At 36.6% G+C, this 23,344-nt stretch overlaps 1 protein-coding gene across 2 annotated transcripts in view; it reads right to left on the reverse strand.

Annotated features, from left to right (window-relative positions):
- Nucleotides 1–2,036: 2,036 nt before the first annotated feature.
- Nucleotides 2,037–23,344, reverse strand: part of LYRM7 (LYR motif containing 7) — a 36,742-nt gene continuing 15,434 nt past the window's right edge. For both annotated transcript variants that reach the window (XM_082725811.1, XM_082725812.1), the window contains exons 4-5: nucleotides 21,629–21,710; nucleotides 2,037–2,372 (exon numbers count right to left, since the gene is read on the reverse strand). In XM_082725811.1, the coding sequence (XP_082581937.1) occupies nucleotides 2,302–2,372; nucleotides 21,629–21,710 (153 nt within the window). In that variant the 3' untranslated portion in view covers nucleotides 2,037–2,301. The remainder of the gene's footprint in view (nucleotides 2,373–21,628; nucleotides 21,711–23,344) is intronic.

Raw genomic sequence — 23,344 nt, forward strand, 5'->3', positions numbered from 1 at the left:
ACATATATGTATAAAATATATGTATTTTGAAGAAAATCTCATAGCCACTGGGTTTCATAAAATATGCATGTGAATTATTAATCTCTATTGCTCCTAATGATAAGTTTATAAGAAAAAAGAAATCTGTTCAGATATTTAAATTAATGTGAATGAAGAATGGAACACAGGAATTAAGATTAAAGAAAGAAAGCAAGGGAGTGCTCAGTAGTTTAAGCATCTACCTTCAGCTCAGGTATGATTCTAGGGTCCTGGGATGGAGTCCTGCACTGGGCTCCCTGCTCTGCGGGAGCTGCTTCTCCCTCTCCCCTTGCTCCTAACTCCTGCTCATGCTTTCTCTCTCTCTGTTAAATAAATAAGTAAATCTTTAGGAAAAAAGAAGATAAAAAGCTAGAAACTATTAAAATTTTCAGTATTACTGAAACAATTAAAATATATTAAGTTAACCTAGGTCAGCCAACTTTCCTCCAAATAGATAATATAGATACTTAATGAAACAATAGTAGGTCAGGGAATTTAGCAGTGATTATACTGTGACAACTTTCAGCATTCTTTTATAAGAACAAATTTCAAATATGAAGCAACAATTAGGTATCATTTCCATAAAAATAAATACTATATATGGGAGATGAAAAATTAATGTAGCAAGTCTTCTGACATGTATAAACCATTTCACAGACAACTCAACACTCTTCTTACAAGTATTAGAAGACATTAAGGCTAGTTAATGGCTTAATATTAAGTGTAGTATGTCTGAGGAATTTAGAAAATCTTTGATCTCCCCAAATTAAATGATTTTATTATTTTTAAATTTAAATTAAATTATTTAAAATATGACATTTTATATCCAGTATGGATATATCCATGTTTTGCCAATAAAGCTTGCATTAAGAATCCTATAAAAATTAAAAATTTTGTATCATCATTGAATGGGAGAATTGGTCAGCAAATGGGGAGAGAACACACTGTTCACTAAGAGAATGATAAAAATACACAGTTAAAAGAGAAACAAGAAGAATATTAAATACAATTTTTTAGTTCCCACTGTTAGATGGTAGAATGACACACTGTTTTGTGATACTGCCCATTACGTCAGGGATGGATGCGATATGTGGAAAAAGAAAAGCCATTTAGTTTTATTGATTACAATGGAAAGAATGTAGCCACATATTACATTTTCACAATAAAGTCCAGCTGTGGCCCAAGTATACTATTTCTACTAAGGCTGTATTACATAGTTTGATTAAGGGTCGCTATTTCCTAAAAAAATTAGGATTCTTTATTCCACAATGATCCTACGTAATTTTGATATTTTATTTATCTATCTTCAGAAGACTAATTTTTTCTTAAAGATTTTATTTATTTGACACAGATAGAGAGATCACAAGTAGGCAGAGAGGCAGGCAAAGGGGGATGGGGAAGCAGGCTCTCCCTTGAGCAGAGAACCCGATGTGGGGCTCGATCCCAGAACCGAGACCATGACCTGAGCCAAAGGCAGAGGCTTAACCCACTGAGCCACCCAAGCGACCCTCTTCAGAAGACTTATTAGAAAAATATTTTTACAGGAACAGAGAGAGACTCTATCTCTGAAAGGAAACTGAGTAATCATTTGTTAGCTACAGAAATTTCACTGCTTTAGGAGACTAAAGGCCACATTCTATCACATTGTGATTTTTCTGACCAATTTAGTTTATAGAACTAAACACAGATTTATTAATTTTATTTTCCTTTTTTTAAAAAAAATTTTACTTATTTGAGAGTGAGAGAGAAAGAGAGAGTACAGGGGCAGAAGGAGAAGGGAAAGTAGACCCATGCTGACCAGGGAGCTCAAAATGGAGCTCAATCTCAGGACCCTGAGATCATGACTCAAGCTGAAGGTAGACACCCAACCATATGAACGATCCAGACACCCCTAATCTAACAATTTTAACATAATAGTTTCATTTCACATGGGAGGAAAATCCACCAACTTGTCAAATCACTGCATTCTTAGTTAAGACCAAAATACTCATCAAGGTCATAGAAAAATGAATATGACATATCTCCTAAGCATTTATTTTAGTTTATAAAGTTTGATTTTCAAAGCAAACGACATGTCTTATTTAAAGCTGTCTAAAAATATTTAACTATGTTCTGCAGTTTTCAGCAATGTTCTTTTAATGTGAAATTTAATTATGAAATGGTACTTTAATTCATTCACTTTCAATAGGCTGGTTCTGAAATACTTGCATTTCCAAAACTTCCATTGCCACAGTTATATATTTAGGATTAAAAACTAAAAGACTTGATTTTATCCTAGAAAACTCATTGCTTCTGAGTTGGTGCATCACAATATGGCACATTTTCTATAAGGAGCTCTCTCCTAGGGACCAATTCTGAAAGAAAAACAAAAAAGAATAATTGATATCATTAAAATTAAAATAAAATGAACATAATACTTGTTCCCCCCTAAAATTTCTATCAGTAAAATACTGAATTTTAAGGTAAATCTTCCAGAAATATTTCATTTCAGTTAACTTCAAAGGTGAAGTCCTTGATTTTATTTTATTTTATTTTTTTTTTTAAGATTTTATTTATTTATTTGACAGAGAGAAATCACAAATAGATGGAGAGGCAGGCAGAGAGAGGGAAGCAGGCTCTCTGCTGAGCAGAGAGCCCGATGCGGGACTCAATCCCAGGACTCTGAGATCATGACCTGAGCCGAAGGCAGCAGTTTAACCCACTGAGCCACCCAGGCGCCCCAAGTCCTTGATTTTAAATGGAAACTGTTAACAGGATTCTCATTTCAGATTATATTAAAACATCTATGATCAACTTAACCCTTAATCATTTATTTATTAAATATAACTAATTACCTAAACAGAATTTGACTAATGTACATTATCACCTATCTGATGACAGATTGCTGATAATTAAAACAATCAACTTGAGAATTTGTTAAAGTGCTTACTATATAAAAAGCAAGGCCATTTTCCTTACTTAAAGACTCTAAATAAATTTTACAGAATAGTGGTTCTCATGTGGGGGTGTTTTGGGTTGTCACACCAAATGAAGAATGCTACTGGCATTTAGTGAGCAGGAGCCAGGAATGTATGGGAAGTCTGGTGCAGTGAAAAACTATGCTGTTCAAAATGTCAACAGTGCCCCACTGAGAAACCTAGTCAAACAACAACAACAACAAATAATGAGTCTTTGGTAAGACATCCTGCTGGAGCTCAAGTGAGATGCAGCTTTTAATTAAGATAAGAAATTTTGTAAACATCATTGATTTTTCCTTTTTTTCTCCAGAAGAGATGAATTCAGGTATCATGATAACTTGGATATACTCTTCAAAAATAACATGGTCAAGAAAGACAAAGACAGATTGAGGAATTGTTCCTGATTGAGGAAGACTAAAAAACATGGTGACTAAATGCTATTTGTGTGATCCTCAACTGGTTCCTACACCAGAGGGAATTTTTTCCTTCTGCTATAGAAGACAAGTTAGGACAAATGAAAAATCTGAATGGTAGAGTTATATCAATGTTCATATTCTGGTTTTGATAATTACACTGTGGTTTTATAAGAGAATTATTTGCAAATTTAACAAACATATATGAAAGTTGTTTATTTTTTTTTTAATTTGATAGACAAAGATCACAAGTAGGCAGAGAGGCATGCTGAGAGAGAGAGGAAGGGAAGCAGGCTCCCTGCTGAGCACAGAGCCTGATGCGGGGCTCGATCCCAGAACCCTGGGATCATGACCTGAGCCGAAGGCAGAAGCTTTAACCCACTGAGCCACCCAGGGGCCCTAAGTAATTATTATTTAACCATTGTTTATATCTCATCTGCTTCCACCAATCTTTGGAGATACCACCAGAGAGCAAATTAGAGTTTAGGTTTTAACATATTAGCGATGGCAGTAAATTGTTTCACTTATCAAACATATATATATATATGTGCTGAACATTACCTCACAAAATAAAAATGTAGAAGCAAATATAGAATAGTCTCTTCAGTACAGCATAGTGGCTGTAGTTAATAATACTGTACTGCTTATTTGAAAGCTGCTCAAGGGGCGCCTGGGTGGCTCAGTGGGTTAAAGCCTCTGCCTTTGGCTCAGGTCATGTTCCCAGGGTCCTGGGATTGAGCCCCACATCGGCCTCTCTGCTCAGCAGGGAGCCTGCTTCCTCCTCTCTTCCTCTGCCTGCCTCTCCGTCTACTTATGATCTCTATCTGTCAAATAAGTACCTAAAATTTAAAAAATAAAAATAAAAAAGAAAGCTGCTCAAAAAGTGTATCTTAAAAGTTCCCGTCCCAAGAAAAACAATTTGTAACTACATACGCAGACAGATATTAACTATACTTATTGTGGTAATCTATTTTGCAGTCTATACAAATATGGAATCATGTTGTACAAATGAAACTAATATAATGTCACATGTCAGTTACACCCAATAAAAAAAGTCTATTCAACTTCAAGGAGTTTACAATCTGGTGGAAAATACAGATCAACCAAAAGTCCAACAAAAGACAGTTTAAAAAAGTAAGGGGTTTAATTTGCTCACATATCAAGAAATATAGATTAAGGCATCCTGGGCTACTGCTGGTCTTTACTGCCACTAAGAAGCCAGGCACTTTTTAAATTCCTGCTCTGCTATCCTTCATGTTTGATTTTTGTCTTTACTATTGCTGTGATATCATAGCAGGCAGATGGGAAAAGGGCAAAAGGACACTGCTAGGTAGGCTTATGCCTTTTTAACTGGAAAATACCCTTCTTACAACAACATCCAGTATACAACTGCTTAGGTGGTCAGAAAGGTGTAATGTAGTCTGAGAAATAACTTTTTTTTTTTTGGCTTGGCATACTGGATCCCAAACAAAGTTTTTCAGCTGGTAAGAAGGAATGGATATTGAGGAGGTAACAAGTATATATACTCTTCAGGCTATACAACATGAATATATGCCTTCATTTCATATATAGAATATATCCATTTACTACTTGACTTTCAAGGTCACATCCAGATACAAACTGGGTACCTCTGGCAAATGTGCTAGCCTTCCTATCAGGACTAGCCAGCACCCACATGGTAGTTACCTACTGGACTACAGTAAAGAATAAATAGATACAGCAATGAAAACCTGGAATAGGAAGCACATGGCAGTCACTGTTCCACAGTAAATTATAAAACCTGCTGGAAGAGCAAGGAACCCTTGCTTTTGGCAAAGTAATACATTTTTTAGTCAGACAATCTGGTAGCACATATCCCGTTTTCTGGGAGACTTAAAGACCCTCTCTTGTCCACTGTTCCTCAAGGCTCCTGGTATGTCCGGGGAATCCTTGTCCAGAGGTGGGCATACTGGGGAAGATGCCCTTCTTTGAGGCTCTGAAGCTTTCACAATCCCCTTTTTATTGATATGAGTTCAGGAGCCCAGGGATGGTCTTAAGAGTTGAAGCCAGGTACCCAGGCTTGGCGTTTCCTGGCAATATACTTCATTCAAAATTATTTTTTTTCTAGTCATTTTATTTTATTTTTATTTTTTTAAAGATTTTATTTATTTGACAGAGATCACAAGTAGGCAAAGAGGCAGGCAGAGAGAGAGAGGAGGAAGCAGGCTCTCCGCTGAGTGGAGAGCCCGATGCGGGGCTCGATCCCAGGACCCTAGGATCATGACCTGAGCCGAAGGCAGAGGCTTTAACCCACTGAGCCACCCAGGCGCCCCTCTAGTCATTTTAATGTATAAGTAGACACAGGCAAACATCCTGATAATTTTTAAGCATGAGGATTTCCATCCTTTGGTAATGGCCTCTATATTCTGGCCATTACCCAACTCTACATTCTTGGCCATTCCCCAACCCTAAGATTAATGGATACTTCTTCTTTTTTTTTTTTTTTTTAAGATTTTATTTATTTATTTGACAGAGAGAGAGAGACACAGCGAGAGAGGGAACACAAGCAGGGGCGAGTGGGAGAGGGAGAAGCAGGCTTCCCGCCAAGCAGGGAGCCTGATGCGGGGCTCGATCCCAGAACCCTGGGATCATGATGACCTGAGCTGAAGGCAGCCGCTTAACGACTGAGCCACTTAACAACCAGGCGCCCCTTAATGGATACTTCTTAAAGTAATGAAAAACTATAGGCCCCAGTGAGTAAGTGAACTGTATAGCTCTGATTCTTGTCTGGAAAATGGGAATGGCTTGAGGCATTAATTTTATTTCATGTTGGAACTCAAAAGTGCCCTGCTTGTGTTGGCTATAGGGTTAGTGGATAAGAGCAGTTCTCATTTTCAATTCTGCAAGACGCTAAATCTCAAGTATAGGACTTTCAATCAGGATGTAGACAGAAAAGTGCTCTTAGCAAAAGAGTACCTCCTTTCATATTTGCTTTGCACCAACCAGCTTAATCTGCATTCATTCTCTTTTTCAGTATTTTGCTGAAAGCAGGAGGAAATAACCAGAACACCTGACATTCTGTTATTTCTCTTATTGCTGTAGCTTTAGCTGGTACTTGGTCTGTGTCTCAGAAACACGATGAGGCACTGACTTTATGTTTCATCACTACATAACAAGGACCACCAGCCTAAAGACTGTAAAGGTCAGGTCCATAATAGTCCTATCTCCCTCTGTCCTTGCCTTCTATTCAACTAATTTCACATTTTAGGCTGTGTAATTTTCAGTAACTCACTTCTGGTAACAACTTCTGTTGTTCTTAGTGAAAAGTAACAGAAGGTGATTCTGGCTAATTAGGCAGAGAAGTCATTTATTAAAAGGGTTATTAGTCTAACTCCATGCAATTATTGTGAGGGCTTAAGAATCAGGCAGGCTAAAGGCTAGCCTTTCAGCAACAATACACAAAGTCATACCACAAAATTGGCCTGATGGTGAAAACTATTGCTTCTTTTGGGCACTAGAAGAAATTGCCACCATTTCTACCATCACGGAACACAAGATGCTACATTTCAGATGCTGCTGGAAACTCAATTTTACTACATCTGCTCCTGCCACCACAACAATGCCACTTCTGAATCAGTAACTTGACTCTACAACCACGGATGTACTCTTGCCTGCAAAAGAGATTCTATGCCAACTGTCTTTTCTCAAGTTCATTTCTGATTATGAGTGAATATACTTCACCTATGTCAAATTCTGTGCCTTACTAAAACTAACAGTCAGGAAATGACAGATGTTAGAGAGGATGCGGAGAAATGGGAACCCTCCTACACTGTTGGTGGGACTGCAAGCTGGTGCAGCCACCCTGGAAAATAGTATGGAGGTTCCTCAGAAAGTTGAAAATAGAGCTACCCTATGACTCAGGCGATTAGTGCAATTACACTAATGGGTATTTACTTGAAAGATACAACTGTAGTGATCCGAAGAGGCACGTGCACCCAAATGTTTATAGCAGCAATGTCCACAATTGCCAAACTATGGAAAGAACCCAGATGTCCATGTACAGATGAATGCATAAAGAAGATGTGGGGCATATATACATATATATATATATGTGTGTGTGTGTGTGTGTGTGTGCACATGTGTGCACGCATACGCATACACACACACGCGTGCGCACGCACACACACACTGGAATACTATGCAGCCATCAAAACCCCCGCAATCTTGCCATTTCCAACAACAGTGGATGGAACTAGAGGACATAGCGAAATAAGTCAATCAGAGAAAGTCAATTATATGATCTCTCTAATATGAGGAATCTGAGAGGCAGGGCAGGGGCTTGTTGGGGTTAAGGAAGGGGAAAAAATGAAGCAAGATGGGATTGGGAGGAGACAAACCATAAGAGACTCTTAATCTCAGGAAACAACCTGAGGGTTGCTGGGGAGTGGAGGAGGGAGGGATAGGGTGTCTCAGTTATGGACACTGGGGAGGGTATGTGCTATGGTGAGTACTGTGAATTGTGTAAGACTGATGATTCACAGACCTGTACCCCTGAAGTGAATAATACATTATATGTTTATCAAAAATAAAATAAAATAAAATAAATTCTATGCCTGAGCTGTAAAGAAAACTGAAGAAGTGGATTTTCTATATTCTATGATGGGAATTTAGAATTCGATGAAATGGGGTGCCTGGGTGGCTCAGTGGGTTAAGCCGCTGCCTTTGGCTCCTGTCGTGATCTCAGAGTCATGGGATCGAGCCCTGCGTTGGGCTCTCTGCTCAGCGGGGAGCCTGCTTCCTCCTCTCTCTCTGCCTGCTTATGATCTCTCTCTGTCAAATAAATAAATAAAATCTTAAAAAAAAAAAAAAAGAATTCAATGAGATGGAAATCCCAATAACAAAATGATCAATTCAAAGAGTGGTAATAACCAGAAAACCTATCAAATGTTCACTCCATCCCTTTACCCAATTCACCTTATTAGGTAACCTTTGGAATCACAAAGTGTCCTATAGGGGCGCCTGGGTGGTTCAGTGGGTTAAAGCCTCTGCCTTCAGCTCGGGTCGTGATTCCAGGGTCCTGGGATCGAGCCCTGCATTGGGCTCTCTGCTTGGCAGGGAGCCTGCTTCCTCCTCTCTCTCTGCCTACTTGTGATCTCTGTCAAATAAATTAAAAAAAAAAAAAAAAAAAAAAAAAAGGTGCCCTAAAACTGATTTTTTCTAAATTAACTTCCAGCACTTTTATTAGGCCAAATTTATCATGGGTATATTTACACGTTGTATACTATTTTTCACTGTGACATTGCTTTATTGATTGTAAAGTCCCTGACTTTGCTCTCTATATTAGATGTCAATGTGTCATTAACAGTGTAAGTTTATTAAAGTTGTCAGATTTTGAAAAAGAACTATACCGAGATCATGATTTATTTCCTATACTTTAGGCTCCTGAAAAACCTTATCTATTACGGTCATATGAAATGTATCACTTAAAAAGTAATTTCTTAAAATAAAAAGGCTTTATTTAATTCACTCTGGCTCAAATAAAAATGTAGGTCAAGATTAAAAATAAATAAATAAAATAGAAGAGGAAGCAGTATTTCCAAACTCATTTCATGAAGCCAGCATTACTCTGATACCAAAACCAGACAAGGACACTATAAGGAATGAAAACTAGAGACCAATATCCCTGATGAACATAGATGTGAAAATCCTCAACAAAATATTAGCAAACCAAATTCAACAATATGTGAAAAGGATCTTAAACCAAGATCAAGTGGGATTTATACCAGGAATGCAAATCAACATCTGCAAATCAATGTGATATACCACATTAACAAAATGAAGGAATAAAAAAAAATCATAGAATCAACTCAAAAGACATAGAAAAAGCATTAAACAGAATTCAATATCTATTCATGATACAAACTTCCAGCAAAATGGGTATAGCAGAAACATAACCTCAACATAATGACTATGACAGGCCCACAATTAACATCATACTCAATGATAAAAAAACAAAGTTCATCCTCTAAGATCATGAACAAGACAAGGCTGCCCATTCTCATCACTTCTATTCAATGCAGTACTAAAAGCCCTACCCAGAACAACGAGGCAAGCAGAAGAAATAGAAGGTATCCTAATAAGAATAGAACAACGGGGGCGCCTGGGTGGCTCAGTGGGTTAAAGCCTCTGCCTTGGGCTCGGGTCATGATCTCAGGGTCCTGGGGTCGAGCCCCGCGTCGGGCTCTCTGCTCGGCAGGGAGCCTGCTTCTTCCCTCTCTCTCTGCCTGCCTCTCTGCCTACTTGTGATCTCTCTCTATCAAATAAATAAATAAAATTAAAAAAAAAAAGAATAGAACAACGGTCTCTATTTGCAGATAATACATTATATATAGAAAACCCTAAAGACTATCAAAACTGCTAGAATAAACAAATTCTGTAAAGTTGCAGGATAAAAAAATCAATATACATACAAAAAATCAGTTGTATGCTTATATGCTACTAACAAATCATCAAAAAGAGAAATTTTAAAGGATCCCATTTATGACTGTGGCAAAAATAATAAAATACTTAGGAATACATTTAATCAAGGAGGTGAAAGACCCATATACTCAAAACTATAAAACAGTGATGAAAGAAATAAGACAACACAAATAAATGGAAAATTATTCCATGCTAATAAGTTGGATGACTTAACGCTGTTGAAATATCCCTCATATCCTATGGAATCTATAGATTCAATGCAATCTCTATCAAAATTCCAATAGTACTTTTCACAGAAATAGAGCAAATAATCCTAAAATTTATATGGAATCCCAAAAGACCTTGAAAAGCCAGAGAAACCTTGAGAAAGGAGAACAAAGTTAGAGACCTTACACTTCTTGATTTCAAACTATATTACAAAGCTATAGTAATCAAAATAATACAGTATTTGCATAAAAACATAAGAACAGATACATAGATCAATGGAATAAAACAGAGGGCCCAGCGATAAACCATGCATATACTGTCAGTTAATTAACGACAAAGGAAATGGGAAAGGAAACAACGGGAAAAGCTGGTCTCTTCAATAAATAATTCTGGGAAAACTGGACATCCACATATACAGAAAATGAAAGTGGACCCCTAACTTACACCATACACAAAAATGAACTCAAATCGGTTGAAGGTCTGAAGACCTGAAACCATAAAACTCCTAGAAAGAAATACAGGGGAATAAATTCCTTGACACTGGCCCTGACCATGACTTTTTTGGATCAGACACTGAAAACAAAGGTAATAAAAGAAAACATAAATAAGTGGGACTAAATCAAACTAAAAAGCTTCTTGTACAGCAAAGGATATTATTAACAAAATGAAATGCAACCAATGGGATGTGAGAAAATATTTGCAAATCATATATCTGATAAGAAACTAATATCTAAAGTGTATAAAGAACTCATATAATTCAAAAGCAAAACACCAAACATATAATTAAAAATTAAATTAAAAAATCTAATGAAAAATATGCTCAGAAGCTGAGCAGACATTTTCCCAAAGACTTATAAATGGCATAAATACACGAAAAGGTGCTCATCATCCCTAATCATCAGGGAAATGAAAAGCAAAACCATAATAAGATAGCACCTCATACCTGTCAGAATGGCTACTGTCAAAAAGACAAGAAAGGATGGCAAGGATGTGAAGAAAAGGAAACCCTTGTGTACTACTGCTAAAAATGCATGCAGTCACTAGAGATAACGGTATGTAGTCTCAAAAAATTAAAATAAAACTACAATATGATCAGGGTGCCTGGGTGGCTCAGTGGGTTAAGCCTATGCCTTCGGCTCAGGTCATGATCTCAGGGTCCTGGCATCAAGCCCTGACTCTCTGACTCTCTGCTCGGCAGGGGCCTGCTTCTCCCTCTCCCTCTGCGTGCCTCTCTGCCTACTTGTGATCTGTCAAATAAATAAATAAAATCTTAAAAAACAAAAAAACAAAACTACAATATGATCTAGCAATTCCACTTCTGGTTATTTATCCAAAGAAAATGAAATCACTATCTTGAAAATATATCTGACCCATATGTTCACTGCAGCATTATTTATAATAGCCAACACACTGAAACAATCTAAGTGTCTATAGACACTGAATGGATAAAGAAAATGTGCTGTGTGTATATAGATAAATAGATAGATAGATAGATAGATAGATAGACAGATAGATAGATAGATGATGGAGTATAATTTAGCCATAACAAAGGAAGGAAATCTTGCCATTTGTGAAAACATGATGGGCTTTGAGGGTGTTATGCTAAGTGAAATAAGTTAGACAAGGACAAACACTGTATGATCTCACCTACGTGGAGAATCTAAAACAAATACAATATAAAATACTGCCCTCACAGATAAAGAGAAAAGATGAGTGACTCAGAGGTGGAAAAGTATGGGGATTGGATGAAATGGGTTAAAGTGGCCAAAAATACAAACTTCCAGCTTTAAGATAAATAAACTCTGGGGATATAATATACAACATGGTGACTACAGTTAACAATACTGCATTATAGGGCAGCCTGGGTGGCTCAGTGGGTTCAAGCCTCTGCCTCTGGCTCAGGTCATGATCCCAGGGTCCTGGGATCGAGTCCCACATAGGGCTCTCTGCTCAGCGGGGAGCTTGCTTCCCCCTCTCTCTGCCTGCCTCTCTGCCTACTTGTGATCTCTGTCAAATAAATAAATAAATAAAATCTTTAAAAAAATACTGCATTATATATTTGAAAGACGTTAAGAAAGTAAACCTTAGCGGAGCCCTCCTGGCTCAGTTGGTAGGGCATATGACTCCTCATGTCAGGGCTATGAGTTCAAGCCCCACATCAGGTGTAGAGATTACTTAAAGAAATAAAAATAATTAAAAAAAATCTTTTTTTAAAAAAGATTTTACTTCTTTGACAGAGAGATCACAAGTAGACAGAAAGACAGGCAGAGAGAGAGGGCGAAGCAGGCTCCCCACCAAGCAGAGAACCTGATGCAGGGCTTGATCCCAGGACCCTGAGATCATGACCTGAGCTGAAGGCAGAGGCTCAACCCATTGAGCCATCTAGGCACCACCCCCCTTTTTTTGTTTTTAAAGATTTTATTTATTTGACAGAGAGATCACAAGTAGATAGAGAGGCAGGAAGAGAGAGAGGAATAATTTTTAAAACTCTTATAAAAAAACCCAGTAAATCTTAAAATACTCATCATAAAGAAAAATATGTGTAACTATATATGGTTGTTGAAGTTAACTAAAAACTTGTAATAATTTCACCATATATAGATACATAAAATCATTATGTTACATACCTAGAACTAAGAAAATGTTTTATGTTATCTTTCAATTAAAAAAATCTATCAGTGGCATGTTTATGAGTTTGGTAATCAGAGTGTTGTTTAGGATATAAACAAATTACAGGGCATTAAAATATTTAGAATATTTAGCTCCACAGTTCTAGAAAGATCTCTAAACATATTAAGCACACAGATATATATAAACTCAAATTAAAGAACTTGAAAAAAAAACCTGTTTTTTTCTAAGAATCTGTCCTGACCCACCAAGTGTTGGATTTGGAACTCTGCCTGTGTGCCTCAACTACACATCTGCCTCTCTTTTCGTGGCACCCAAATGATTGTAATACTTAACTGTTTATCACAGCACTCTAAGTTCCATTAGGACAGGAACTGTCTTGCTAATTTTTTATTTTCAGTGCCTAACACAGTATGTATTCAATAAATGTTTGTTGGATCACATGAACTTGCCTCAGAATAAAAAAACATTAGATTGTTTTAGGCAAAGACAAATATTAAAAAAACAAAGAATAGAAGTTTAAAAATATACCTGAAATAAAGAATAGTTTCCTGGATTTTTTTTTTTTTTTTTAGATTTTTATTTATTTATTTGACAGAGAGAGAGATCACAAGAAGGTGGAGAGGCAGGCGGAGGGGGTGGGGGGGGGGAAGCAGGCTCCCCACTGAGCAGAGAGCCGGACCCTGGGCTCTATCCCATGACCCAGGCTGAAGGCAGAAGTTTAACCCACTGAACCATCAGGCGCCCCTGGAACTTTTAGAAATGAGGTATGATTAATATATAACCACATGAAGCCCTGAGTTTTTTTGTTCACAATTTGTTCATCATACATCTTCTTATACATAGCTTTTTCTTTTTCACAAATTTGGTAACTGTCTATAAAATATATGTTTGAAAAAGGCCAACAATGAAACCAGCTGCCAATGTTCATATGAGAAAGAGGGCTGTGACAAATGTCAATAACCAATGAACAAATATAGAACAAGGGGATAATTTCAGTATTTATCTAATCATAGTTATTCTTTTTCTATATAATACCTAGCAAAGCTAGGCTAGACCAATGATGAAAATGGTATGAATCAAAGATTATGATTAATCCAAACTCATGTATCAGAGATACCAAAAAACAAATAAACTAGATGCACAGAAAAAAGTAGGGAATATATGGAAATAAAAAGTTTCCCTAATATTTTTTTTCTCATCCTGCCCCAGTTTCCCCAATATTTGAAAAGATTGTAAAAATAATGAATTTGGGGCGCCTGGGTGGCTCAGTGGGTTAAGCTGCTGCCTTTGGCTCAGGTCATTCTCTCAGGGTCCTGGGATCGAGTCCCATGTCGGGCTCTCTGCTCAGCAGGGAGCCTGCTTCTCTGTCTCTCTCTCTCTGCCTGCCTCTCCATCTACTTGTGATTTCTCTCTGTCAAACTAATAAATAAAATCTTTTAAAAAAAATAATGAATTTGGAGGGTGTTAGGGAGAGGGTGGTTGGGTTATAGACACTGGGGAGGGTTTGTGCTATGATGTGTGTACCTGATGATTCACAGACCTGTACCCCTGGGGCTAATAATACATTATATGTTAATAAAAAATTAAAAAAAGACAAATAGGAAAAAAATAATGAATCAACAAAACTAAAAACCTATGGAATGGGAGAAAATATTTGCAGATGACATATCTGATAAAGGGTTAGTATCTAAATATATACAAAGAACTGATACAACTCAACACCAAAACCCCCCAAAATCTAATTAAAAATGGGCAGAAGATATGAATAGACATTTCTCCAAAGAAGATACACAGATGTCTAACAGAAACATGAAAAAATGCTCAACATCATCCATAATCAGGAAAATCAAATCAAAATCACAATGAGGTATCACCTCACACTTGCCTGAGGGCTAAAATCAAAGACAGGAAACAACAAGTGTTGGTAAAGATGTGGAGAAATAAGAACCTTTATTCATATAGCCAAACTATGGAAAGAACCTAGATGTCCATCCACAGATGAATGGATCAAGAAGATGTGGTATATATACACAATGGAATACTATGCAGCCATCAAAAGAAATGAAATCTTGCCATTTGCAACAACATGGATGGAACTAGAGCGCATCATGCTTAGCGAAATAAGTCAAGGAGAGAAAGACAACTATCATATGATCTCCCTGATATGAGGAAGTGGTGATGCAACATGGAGGCTTAAGTGGGTAGAAGAAGAATAAATGAAACAAGATGGGATTGGGAGGGAGACAAACCATAAGTGACTCTTAATCTCACAAAACAAACTGAGGGTTTCTGGGGGGAGGGGGTTTGGGAGAAGGGGGTGGGATTATGGACATTGGGGAGGGTATGTGATTTGGTGAGTGCTGTGAAGTGTGTAAACCTGGTGTTTCACAGACCTGTACCCCTGGGGATAAAAATATATGTTTATAAAAAAAAAAAAAAAAAAAAAAAAAAAAAGAACCTTTATTCACTGTTTGTGGGAATACAAACTGGTGCAGCCACTGAGGAAAACAGTATGGAGGTTCCTCAAAAAATTAAAAAATACAACTACTTTATAAGCCAGTAATTCCACTAGTGGGTATTTACCCCAAGAATAAGAAAACACTGATTTGAGAAGATATATGCACCTCTATGTTTACTGCAGCATTATTTATAATAGTCAAATTATGGAAGCAGCCCAAGTATCCACTGACAGATAAATGGATAAAGAAGATGTGGTTTTACATGTATAAGATGGAATATTATTCAGCAATAAAAAAGAATGTACTCTTGCAATTTCCAACAATATGGACAGATCTAGAGAGCATAATGTTAAGTGAAATAAGTTAGAGAAAGAAATAGCACATACTTTCATTCATTTGTGGAATATAAGAAACAAAACAAGTGAACAACAACAAAAAAGAGACAAACCAAAAAACAGACTCTTAACTCTAGAGAATAAGTTGATGGTTATCAGAGGGGAGGTGGGCAGGGGGAAGGGTAAAATAGGTGAAGGAGATTAAAAATATACTTACCATGATGAGCACTGAGTAATTTATAGAATTGCTGAATCACTATATTGTATTCCTGAAACTAATACAACACTATTTTTTAAAAGATTTTATTTATTTATTTGATAGAGACACAGTGAGAGAGGGAACACAAGCAGGGGGAGTGGAAGAGGGAGAAGCAGGTTTCCTGCCAAGCACGGAGCCCAATACAGCGCTTCATCCCAGGACCCTGTGATCATGACCTGAGCCGAAGGCAGACATTTATGACTGAGCCACCCAGGTACCCCATAACATTGTATATTAACTATAATGGAATTGAGATTAAAAAATTTAAAAAAATAAAATGTTGACATTTTACAAAGTTTCAAAAACTGAGTTTTTTTCAAATGATGAAATTATTAGGTCTGTAATAAAGAAGCTGGTAATTCTCTGCAAGGAGAGAGATGTGATTTTTTTTTAAAAAAGGAAAAAATGAGAGGGGTGCCTGGTTGGCTCAGTCAGTAGATCATGTGACTCTTGATTTCAGGGTTGTGAGTTCAGGCATGGTGCTTACTTAAAAAAAAATAAGAAGGAAACAATGAGAAGTTATTCAGTATAAAAAGAGTTCTTGGTAGGTGTTCATATTTTATTTCTACTCTAGTTATTTGAAAGAGAAGGAAAAAGAAACATGGATTTAGAATTCATGTATCTGCTTCTGAACTTGATTATTTAATTTTATTATTTTCAGTTTCTATTATTTTTCATGTTGGGACATTATCTAATATTTTTTAGAAACACACTATCACAATTCTTGCTTTTTAGCCAAGTAGCAAAATTTTAATTCATTTCTGTATACCAGTACAGACACTACTAAAATTTATGGAGAGATTTGCTTAAAGTAATTGTAAAACAGAGATTAAAAAATCAGATTTGTTGGGGCGCCTGGGTGGCTCAGTGGGTTAAAGCCTCTGCCTTCAGCTCAGGTCATGATCCCAGGGTCCTAGGATCAAGCCCCTCATCGGGCTCTCTGCTCAGCGAGGAGCCTGCTTCCTTCTCTCTTTCTGCCTGCCTCTCTGCCTACTTGTGATCTGTCTGTCAAATAAATAAATAAATAAATCTTTAAAACAAAAATCAGATTTGTTGGGGCGCCTGGGTGGCTCAGTGGGTTAAAGACTCTTGCCTTCAGCTCAGGTCATGATTCCCAGGGTCCTGGGATAGAGCCCCAAATCAGGCTCTCTGCTCTGCAGGGATCCTGCTCCCCCCCCACTCCCCCGTCTGTCTCTCTGCCTAGTTGTGATCTCTGTCTCTCAAATAAATAAATAAAATCTTAAAAAAAAAAAATCAGATTTGTTGTATCTTGGATTCACAGGAATAAATTAAAAAAAAGAGACCCATATTTCTCTTAATAGAAAGAATGGGGCCATTATTAAGGTAATACAGCATTCTATACTAATTACCATGAAAGAGTCAAAATTTCCAATCTTGTGGGAGAATGAAATTATACAGAAAACCAACAGATAAAAAGAAATTTAAAGCAATACTGTTGCATCTAAAACCAGGCATCTGAAATATGGATATCAAATTTAGATGAAATAACCTAAATTTTTGTTCATGTAAATAAAAATACCTTTTTTTAAATGTTAAAAATAACATTAAGCTGTGACTACCTGTATAAAATGTTGCTATACTATACAAAAGCTCTAAAGATCATTATTAAGATTAAAGATGATGACTAAAATTTGCAATTTAGATTAACTATGTTTACTGCTCTTATAAATACAACTCAGAGCTAGTACTGCCTTTTTAAAAATGTTTTATTTATTTACTTGACAGAGAGAGGAATCACAAGTAGGTAGAGAGGCAGGCAGAGAGATGGGGAAGCAAGCTCCCCGCTGAGCAGGGAGCCTGATGCAGGGCTTGATCCCAGGACCCTGAGATCATGACCTGGGCTGAAGGCAGAGGTTTAACCCACTGAGCCATCCAGGTGCCCCTAGAGCTAGTAATTTCTTTCTTTCTTTTTTTTTTTTTAATTAAATTTATTTATTTTCAGCATAACAGTATTCAGTATTTTTTCACCACACCCAGTGCTCCATGCAATCCGTGCCCTCTATAATACCCACCACCTGGTACTCCAACCTCCCATGCCCCCCCCCCCCCCGCCACTTCAAACCCCTCAGATTGTTTTTCAGAGTCCATAGTCTCTCATGATTCACCTCCCCTTCCAATTTTCCCCAATTCCCCTCTCCTCTCCATCTCCCCATGTCCTCCATGCTATTAGGTTATGCTGCACAAATAAGTGAAACCATATAATAATTGACTCTCTCTGCTTGACTTATTTCACTCAGCCTAATTTCTTCCAGTCCCGTCCATGTTGCTACAAAAGTTGGGTATTCATCCTTTCTGATGGAGGCATAATGAGCTAGTAATTTCTGATAAATTCTCATGAACTAAAAATAACTTTAAAGCTCTATAGGACTTATACTACTAAATATCAAGATTTATTATAAGGCTGTAATAATTAAGACATTATGGGATATGATGCATGGATAGAAAAACCATACAGATTATAAAGTTCAGAAACAGATATATGCAGATATATAGTTATCTGATTTTAGAACAAAGGTGATTCTGCACTGCAGTGGGGAAAAAGGGGTCTTCTTTATAAAAGTTTTTTAAAAAAAATATTTTATTTATTTATTTGCAGAGAGATCACAAGTAGGCAGAGAGGCAGGCAGAGAGAGAGGAAGAGAAGCAGGCCCCCTGCAGAGCAGAGAGCCCGATGTGGGGCTTGATCCCAGGACCCTGGGATCATGACCTGAGCCGAAGTCAGAGGTTTTAACCCACTGAGCCACCCAGGTGCCCCAAGGGGTCTTCTTAATAAATGATGCTGGATTAACTGGAAATTCACATGTAAAAAAATAATTCTTGACAAAGAGCTTATGATTTCACTTTTATGTGGAACCAAACAACAACAATGAATAAAAAAGCAGAAAGAGACCTATAAATACAGAGAACAAACTGGTGGTTGCCAGAGGTGACAATGGTGGGGGAATGGGCAAAAAGAGGTAAAGGGGGAGTGGGAGGTACAGGCTTTCAGTTACGGAATAAATAAGTCACAGGGTAAAAGGTATGGAGTAGGGAATATTGTCAATGGTAGTGTAATAGTGCTGTGTAGTAACAAATGGTAGCTACACCTGGGATTAGTATAGTACCTACGGTGTTGTTGTATCACTATGTTGTGCACCAAAAACTAAAATAACACTGTGTCAACTATACTTCAATTAAAAAAAGGGGCGTCTGGGTGGCTCAGGCAGTTAAGTGTCTGCCTTGGGCTTGGGTCATGATTTCAGGGTTCTGGGATTGAGTCCTGCATCAGGCTCCCTGCAGAGTAGGGAGCCTGTTTCTCCCTCTCCCTGCCATTACCCCTGCTTGTGCACCCCCCAACCCGGCCTTCATAAATAAATAAATAAAATTGAAAAAAAATCTTCACTCCTATCTCACATCATAAACAAAAATCAACTCTAGTTGATATAAACAACCAAATGGAAAAGATCAAACAATAAAGCTTTGGGAAGAAAGCCCAAGAGAATTTCTTATGACCTTGCTTGAAATAGACAAAGGTTTCTTACAGGACTCTAAAGTACCAACTATAAACATAAAAACAGACAAACTGGATCACATTAGAATTAAGACCTTCTTATCAAAAAACATTACCAAAACAAAAAGCAAGCCATTAAGTAGAAGATTCCTATAAGACACATATGCAAGGAAGAATACATATTCAGAACATACAAATTTCTTCACATCAATAATAAACATAAGAACATATATGTTCTTATATATGTTCTATATATGTTCTTATATAGAAGAACATATAATTTCTTCACATCCATAATAAAAAGGCAGATAACCCCTTGGAAAAACAGGAAGAAGACTTGAATAATTTGACAGTTCATAAAGGAGAATAACCAAATGGCCATTTAACAACTGAAAAGGTGCTAATACCTCATTGGTTACCAAAGATTTTAAGTTAAAATCACAATGCAATACCATTACACAATTATCAGAAAAGCGAAAATTAAAGATGTAGAGTACTAAGCGCTGATGAGGATGTCAAGCTACTGGAGCCAGACACTGCTGCTGGATATGTAAATTAGTCTAACCACTTTGGAAAACCAGTTAGCAGCAGCATACATTAAGATTTCTTCATAAATACAGTGGAGTACTATAAATGTCTTTTCTCTTATGATTTTAATAACATTCTCTTTTCTCCAGCTTATTTTAAGACTATAGCTTATAATACATATAACATACAAAATATGTATTAATGTACTGCTTATGTTATCAGTAAAGCTTCTCATTAAAGGTGCCTATCAGTAGTTCAGATTTTTGGGTAGTCAAAAGTTATACATAATTTTTTTTTTTTTGAGAGAGAGAGAGAGACTTCAAGCAGTGGGGAGGGGCAGGAGAGGGAGAGAGAATCCTAAGCAGGCTCCACGCCCAGAGATCATGGCCTGAGCCGAAATCAGTAGCTGGATGCTTAACCAGTTGAGCTAGCCAGGCATGTTATACATGAATTTTCTTTTCTTTTCTTTTTTTTTTTTTTTTAAAGATTTTATTTATTTATTTGACAGAGATCACAAGTAGGCAGAGAGGCAGGCAGAGAGAAAGAGGGGGAAGCAGGCTCCCCGCTGAGCAGAGAGCCTGATGTGGGGCTTGATCCCAGGACCCTGAGATCATGAGCTAAGCTGAAGGCAGAGGCTTAACCCACTGAGCCACCCAGGTGCCCCTACATGAATTTTCTAACATGCAGGACGTCAGCAACGCTAGCCCCTCTCCTGTTCAAGGGTCAATTGTGTATATATATATTTTATATATATGTACATACATATGTACATGTATGTGTAAATATATGTGTACATTTCATTTTTCATATATGTACAAATTTTAAACTAAAAGGCACATCCAATAATGTTCAAAGAATCAATATTCATTATAGTGCAGAACTAGGAGCAACCCAAATGAACAGGAAGGATAAACTGTGGTATATACAAACAATAGTCATAGAAATGTTGGTATACACAACAATATAGATGAATCTCACAAATATAATGCTGAAAGAAACTACACAAAACAGTAAAACAGTAATCCTATATGATTCCATTTACATGAAGTTCGAACATTTTATTATACTAAGTTTAAAATCTATAGTAGTAGTAGTATAGTGGTTCGCTTGTTGGAAGGGGGTATCTGGAAAAGACATGAGGACATGATGGATTTTGGAGATACTGGTAATATTAAATAGCTTACTATAGATGTTGGTTACATGGATATTTCACCTTGTGAAAACTCACTGGCTGTATAGTTATAAATTGTGCACTTTTCTGCTTGTATAATTTGGTAGCTCACTTAAAAAAAAGAAGAAGCCTTTCAAAAATTTGAATACCATCTCTTTTGTTGTTCTTGTTGTTGTCCCCAAAGATACATTTATTTAGGCAATGCAAACAAAATATAATGTGAAATGAAAACTCTGCTGAAGCCCTACAAGGAGTCTGGAGGTATAATGGAGGATCCTTAGCTATATCTCCATTTCTTATAACCATTTTAAAAATAACTCTATTCATAGAATAAAAGGTAAAGAACTAGACAGTTTAAGTAGGTGATAAAAGATAACACGAAAGAAGCCCAAATAAATATGATGAAAAGCTAGTCATACTGTCTTTCTAACTAGTCTGTAATGTAACCAGTGGTTAAGATTAAAAAGAAAACATAAATTTAAAAAAGAAAAAGAAAAAAATACAGTACAGCAAAGTTTTATAACCTGCCATTTAAAATGGTAGCCTTACAAATGTATACAAGATACATATACACTGGCAAAATCAAGCTGTTTTACTAATCAACATTAAAAGTGTTGCAATTGCTCAGTATTTTAAAATACAATGAAGTCACAAATTATTTTTTTTTAAATTTTACTTACTCAGTGTATTGTGGTCTGTGTGAATAGCTTGTATAACAGATGTTCTGAGCAACAATTCAACATCGGAACCTATTTTTATTAGCTGTTAAGAAAACCAAACAGAATAAATCCTTTGGGTATTTTTTCAATGGTCCTTATGAATGTACTGTTTTTTGAAAACTGTAAGTTTACAGTTATTTCTTTTTGGGTTATACTGCCTTTAACTTTTTGTAACCATTCCAAGCATACAGAAAACTCAGACATGTGTGTACTTTTAACTTTTATCCATCTGTTCCATATTTTGTTCCAAAAGAGATTCAGAATATTTTTTGTTGGAATATATATTTTTTATGTTTAAAATGTTGTTTTCTTTGGGAGAGGGTTGAATCTTTCTTTTATAGAATTGGATGTTCTAAATACTAGAAATAATACTGAACTAGGAGTTGAAATAGCTCTATCATTAAATATAAGATCTTGGGTTAAAAACCTACTCTCTTTAAGTTTCAGAATTTATCATATGCAAAATAAAGTGGACTAGAACAAAGATTCTCAAAGCTGTGGACTCCTGAAGGACCGTGAGATCCTTTTAGATACCATGAAGTCAAAATGATTTTCATAATACTAAAGCTCTCTGCACCAAGTTGTGAGAAGTAAAGCTTTCTCCATGGAATACTCTTTTATATGAATGAACAGTAGACGAACTATGATCATTCATACTTGGGTATTTGGCAAACATTTTCTTGAAAATGAACAAGTTGACTCTGTTACTTCAAGAAAACAACTAACTGTATTTGCTGACAATGATAAAATTCACATTTTCAAGAAAAAAAATAGAATTCTAGGTTAACTGTATCTGCCATCATAAGCTTGACAGTTTTTCAATGCTTATGGGTTTTTCTGATTAGATATTAATATTAATAAATATAATCTTAAAATATTACATACTGAATTACATTAACATTTAGAAGATATGCATTACTTGGTGAACTTCTATTTCCCAAATCAACAGTGCAAGATGTTACAAAATCATGCATGGTAAAAGATCCATTCAAAGAGAAAGGCAGATTCAACCTACTGGTCTACTAAATGAAGGCTTAAGGGCCTGCAGGAGAATAATATTCTAGAAATAAGCAAGCATAAACGCCCTGAGATAGGAAAGTTCTTGGTAAATGCAAATGCTCTCAATGCACTCAGAATGTAATAATTAAGAGGGACGGAGGGACCTGAGTGGAAGTCAACAGATGTCAGATGATACAGTCTTATAGTTCACAGTAAAGACTTTAGATTTTGCTTTGGGATGAGAAGCTATGGGGGTTGTGAATACAGGTGTGATGGCCTATGTCTTTTTATTTAAAAGTTTCAATCTGGGGTGCCTGGGTGGCTCAGTGGGTTAAAGCCTCTGCCTTTTTTTTTTTTTTTTTTTTTAACTTTTTATTTTTTATAAACATATATTTTTATCCCCAGGGGTACAGGTCTGTGAATCACCAGGTTTACACACTTCACAGCACTCACCAAAGCACATACCCTCCCCAATGTCCATAATCCCACCCCCTTCTCCCAAACCCCCTCCCCCCAGCAACCCTCAGTTTGTTTTGTGAGATTAAGAGTCACTTATGGTTTGTCTCCCTCCCAATCCCATCTTGTTTCATTGATTCTTCTCCTACCCACTTAAGCCTCCATGTTGCATCACCACTTCCTCATATCAGGGAGATCATATGATAGTTGTCTTTCTCTGCT

The sequence above is a fragment of the Mustela nivalis genome, assembly GCF_964662115.1.
Source record: "Mustela nivalis genome assembly, chromosome: 3".
NCBI classification, from domain to species: domain Eukaryota; kingdom Metazoa; phylum Chordata; class Mammalia; order Carnivora; family Mustelidae; genus Mustela; species Mustela nivalis.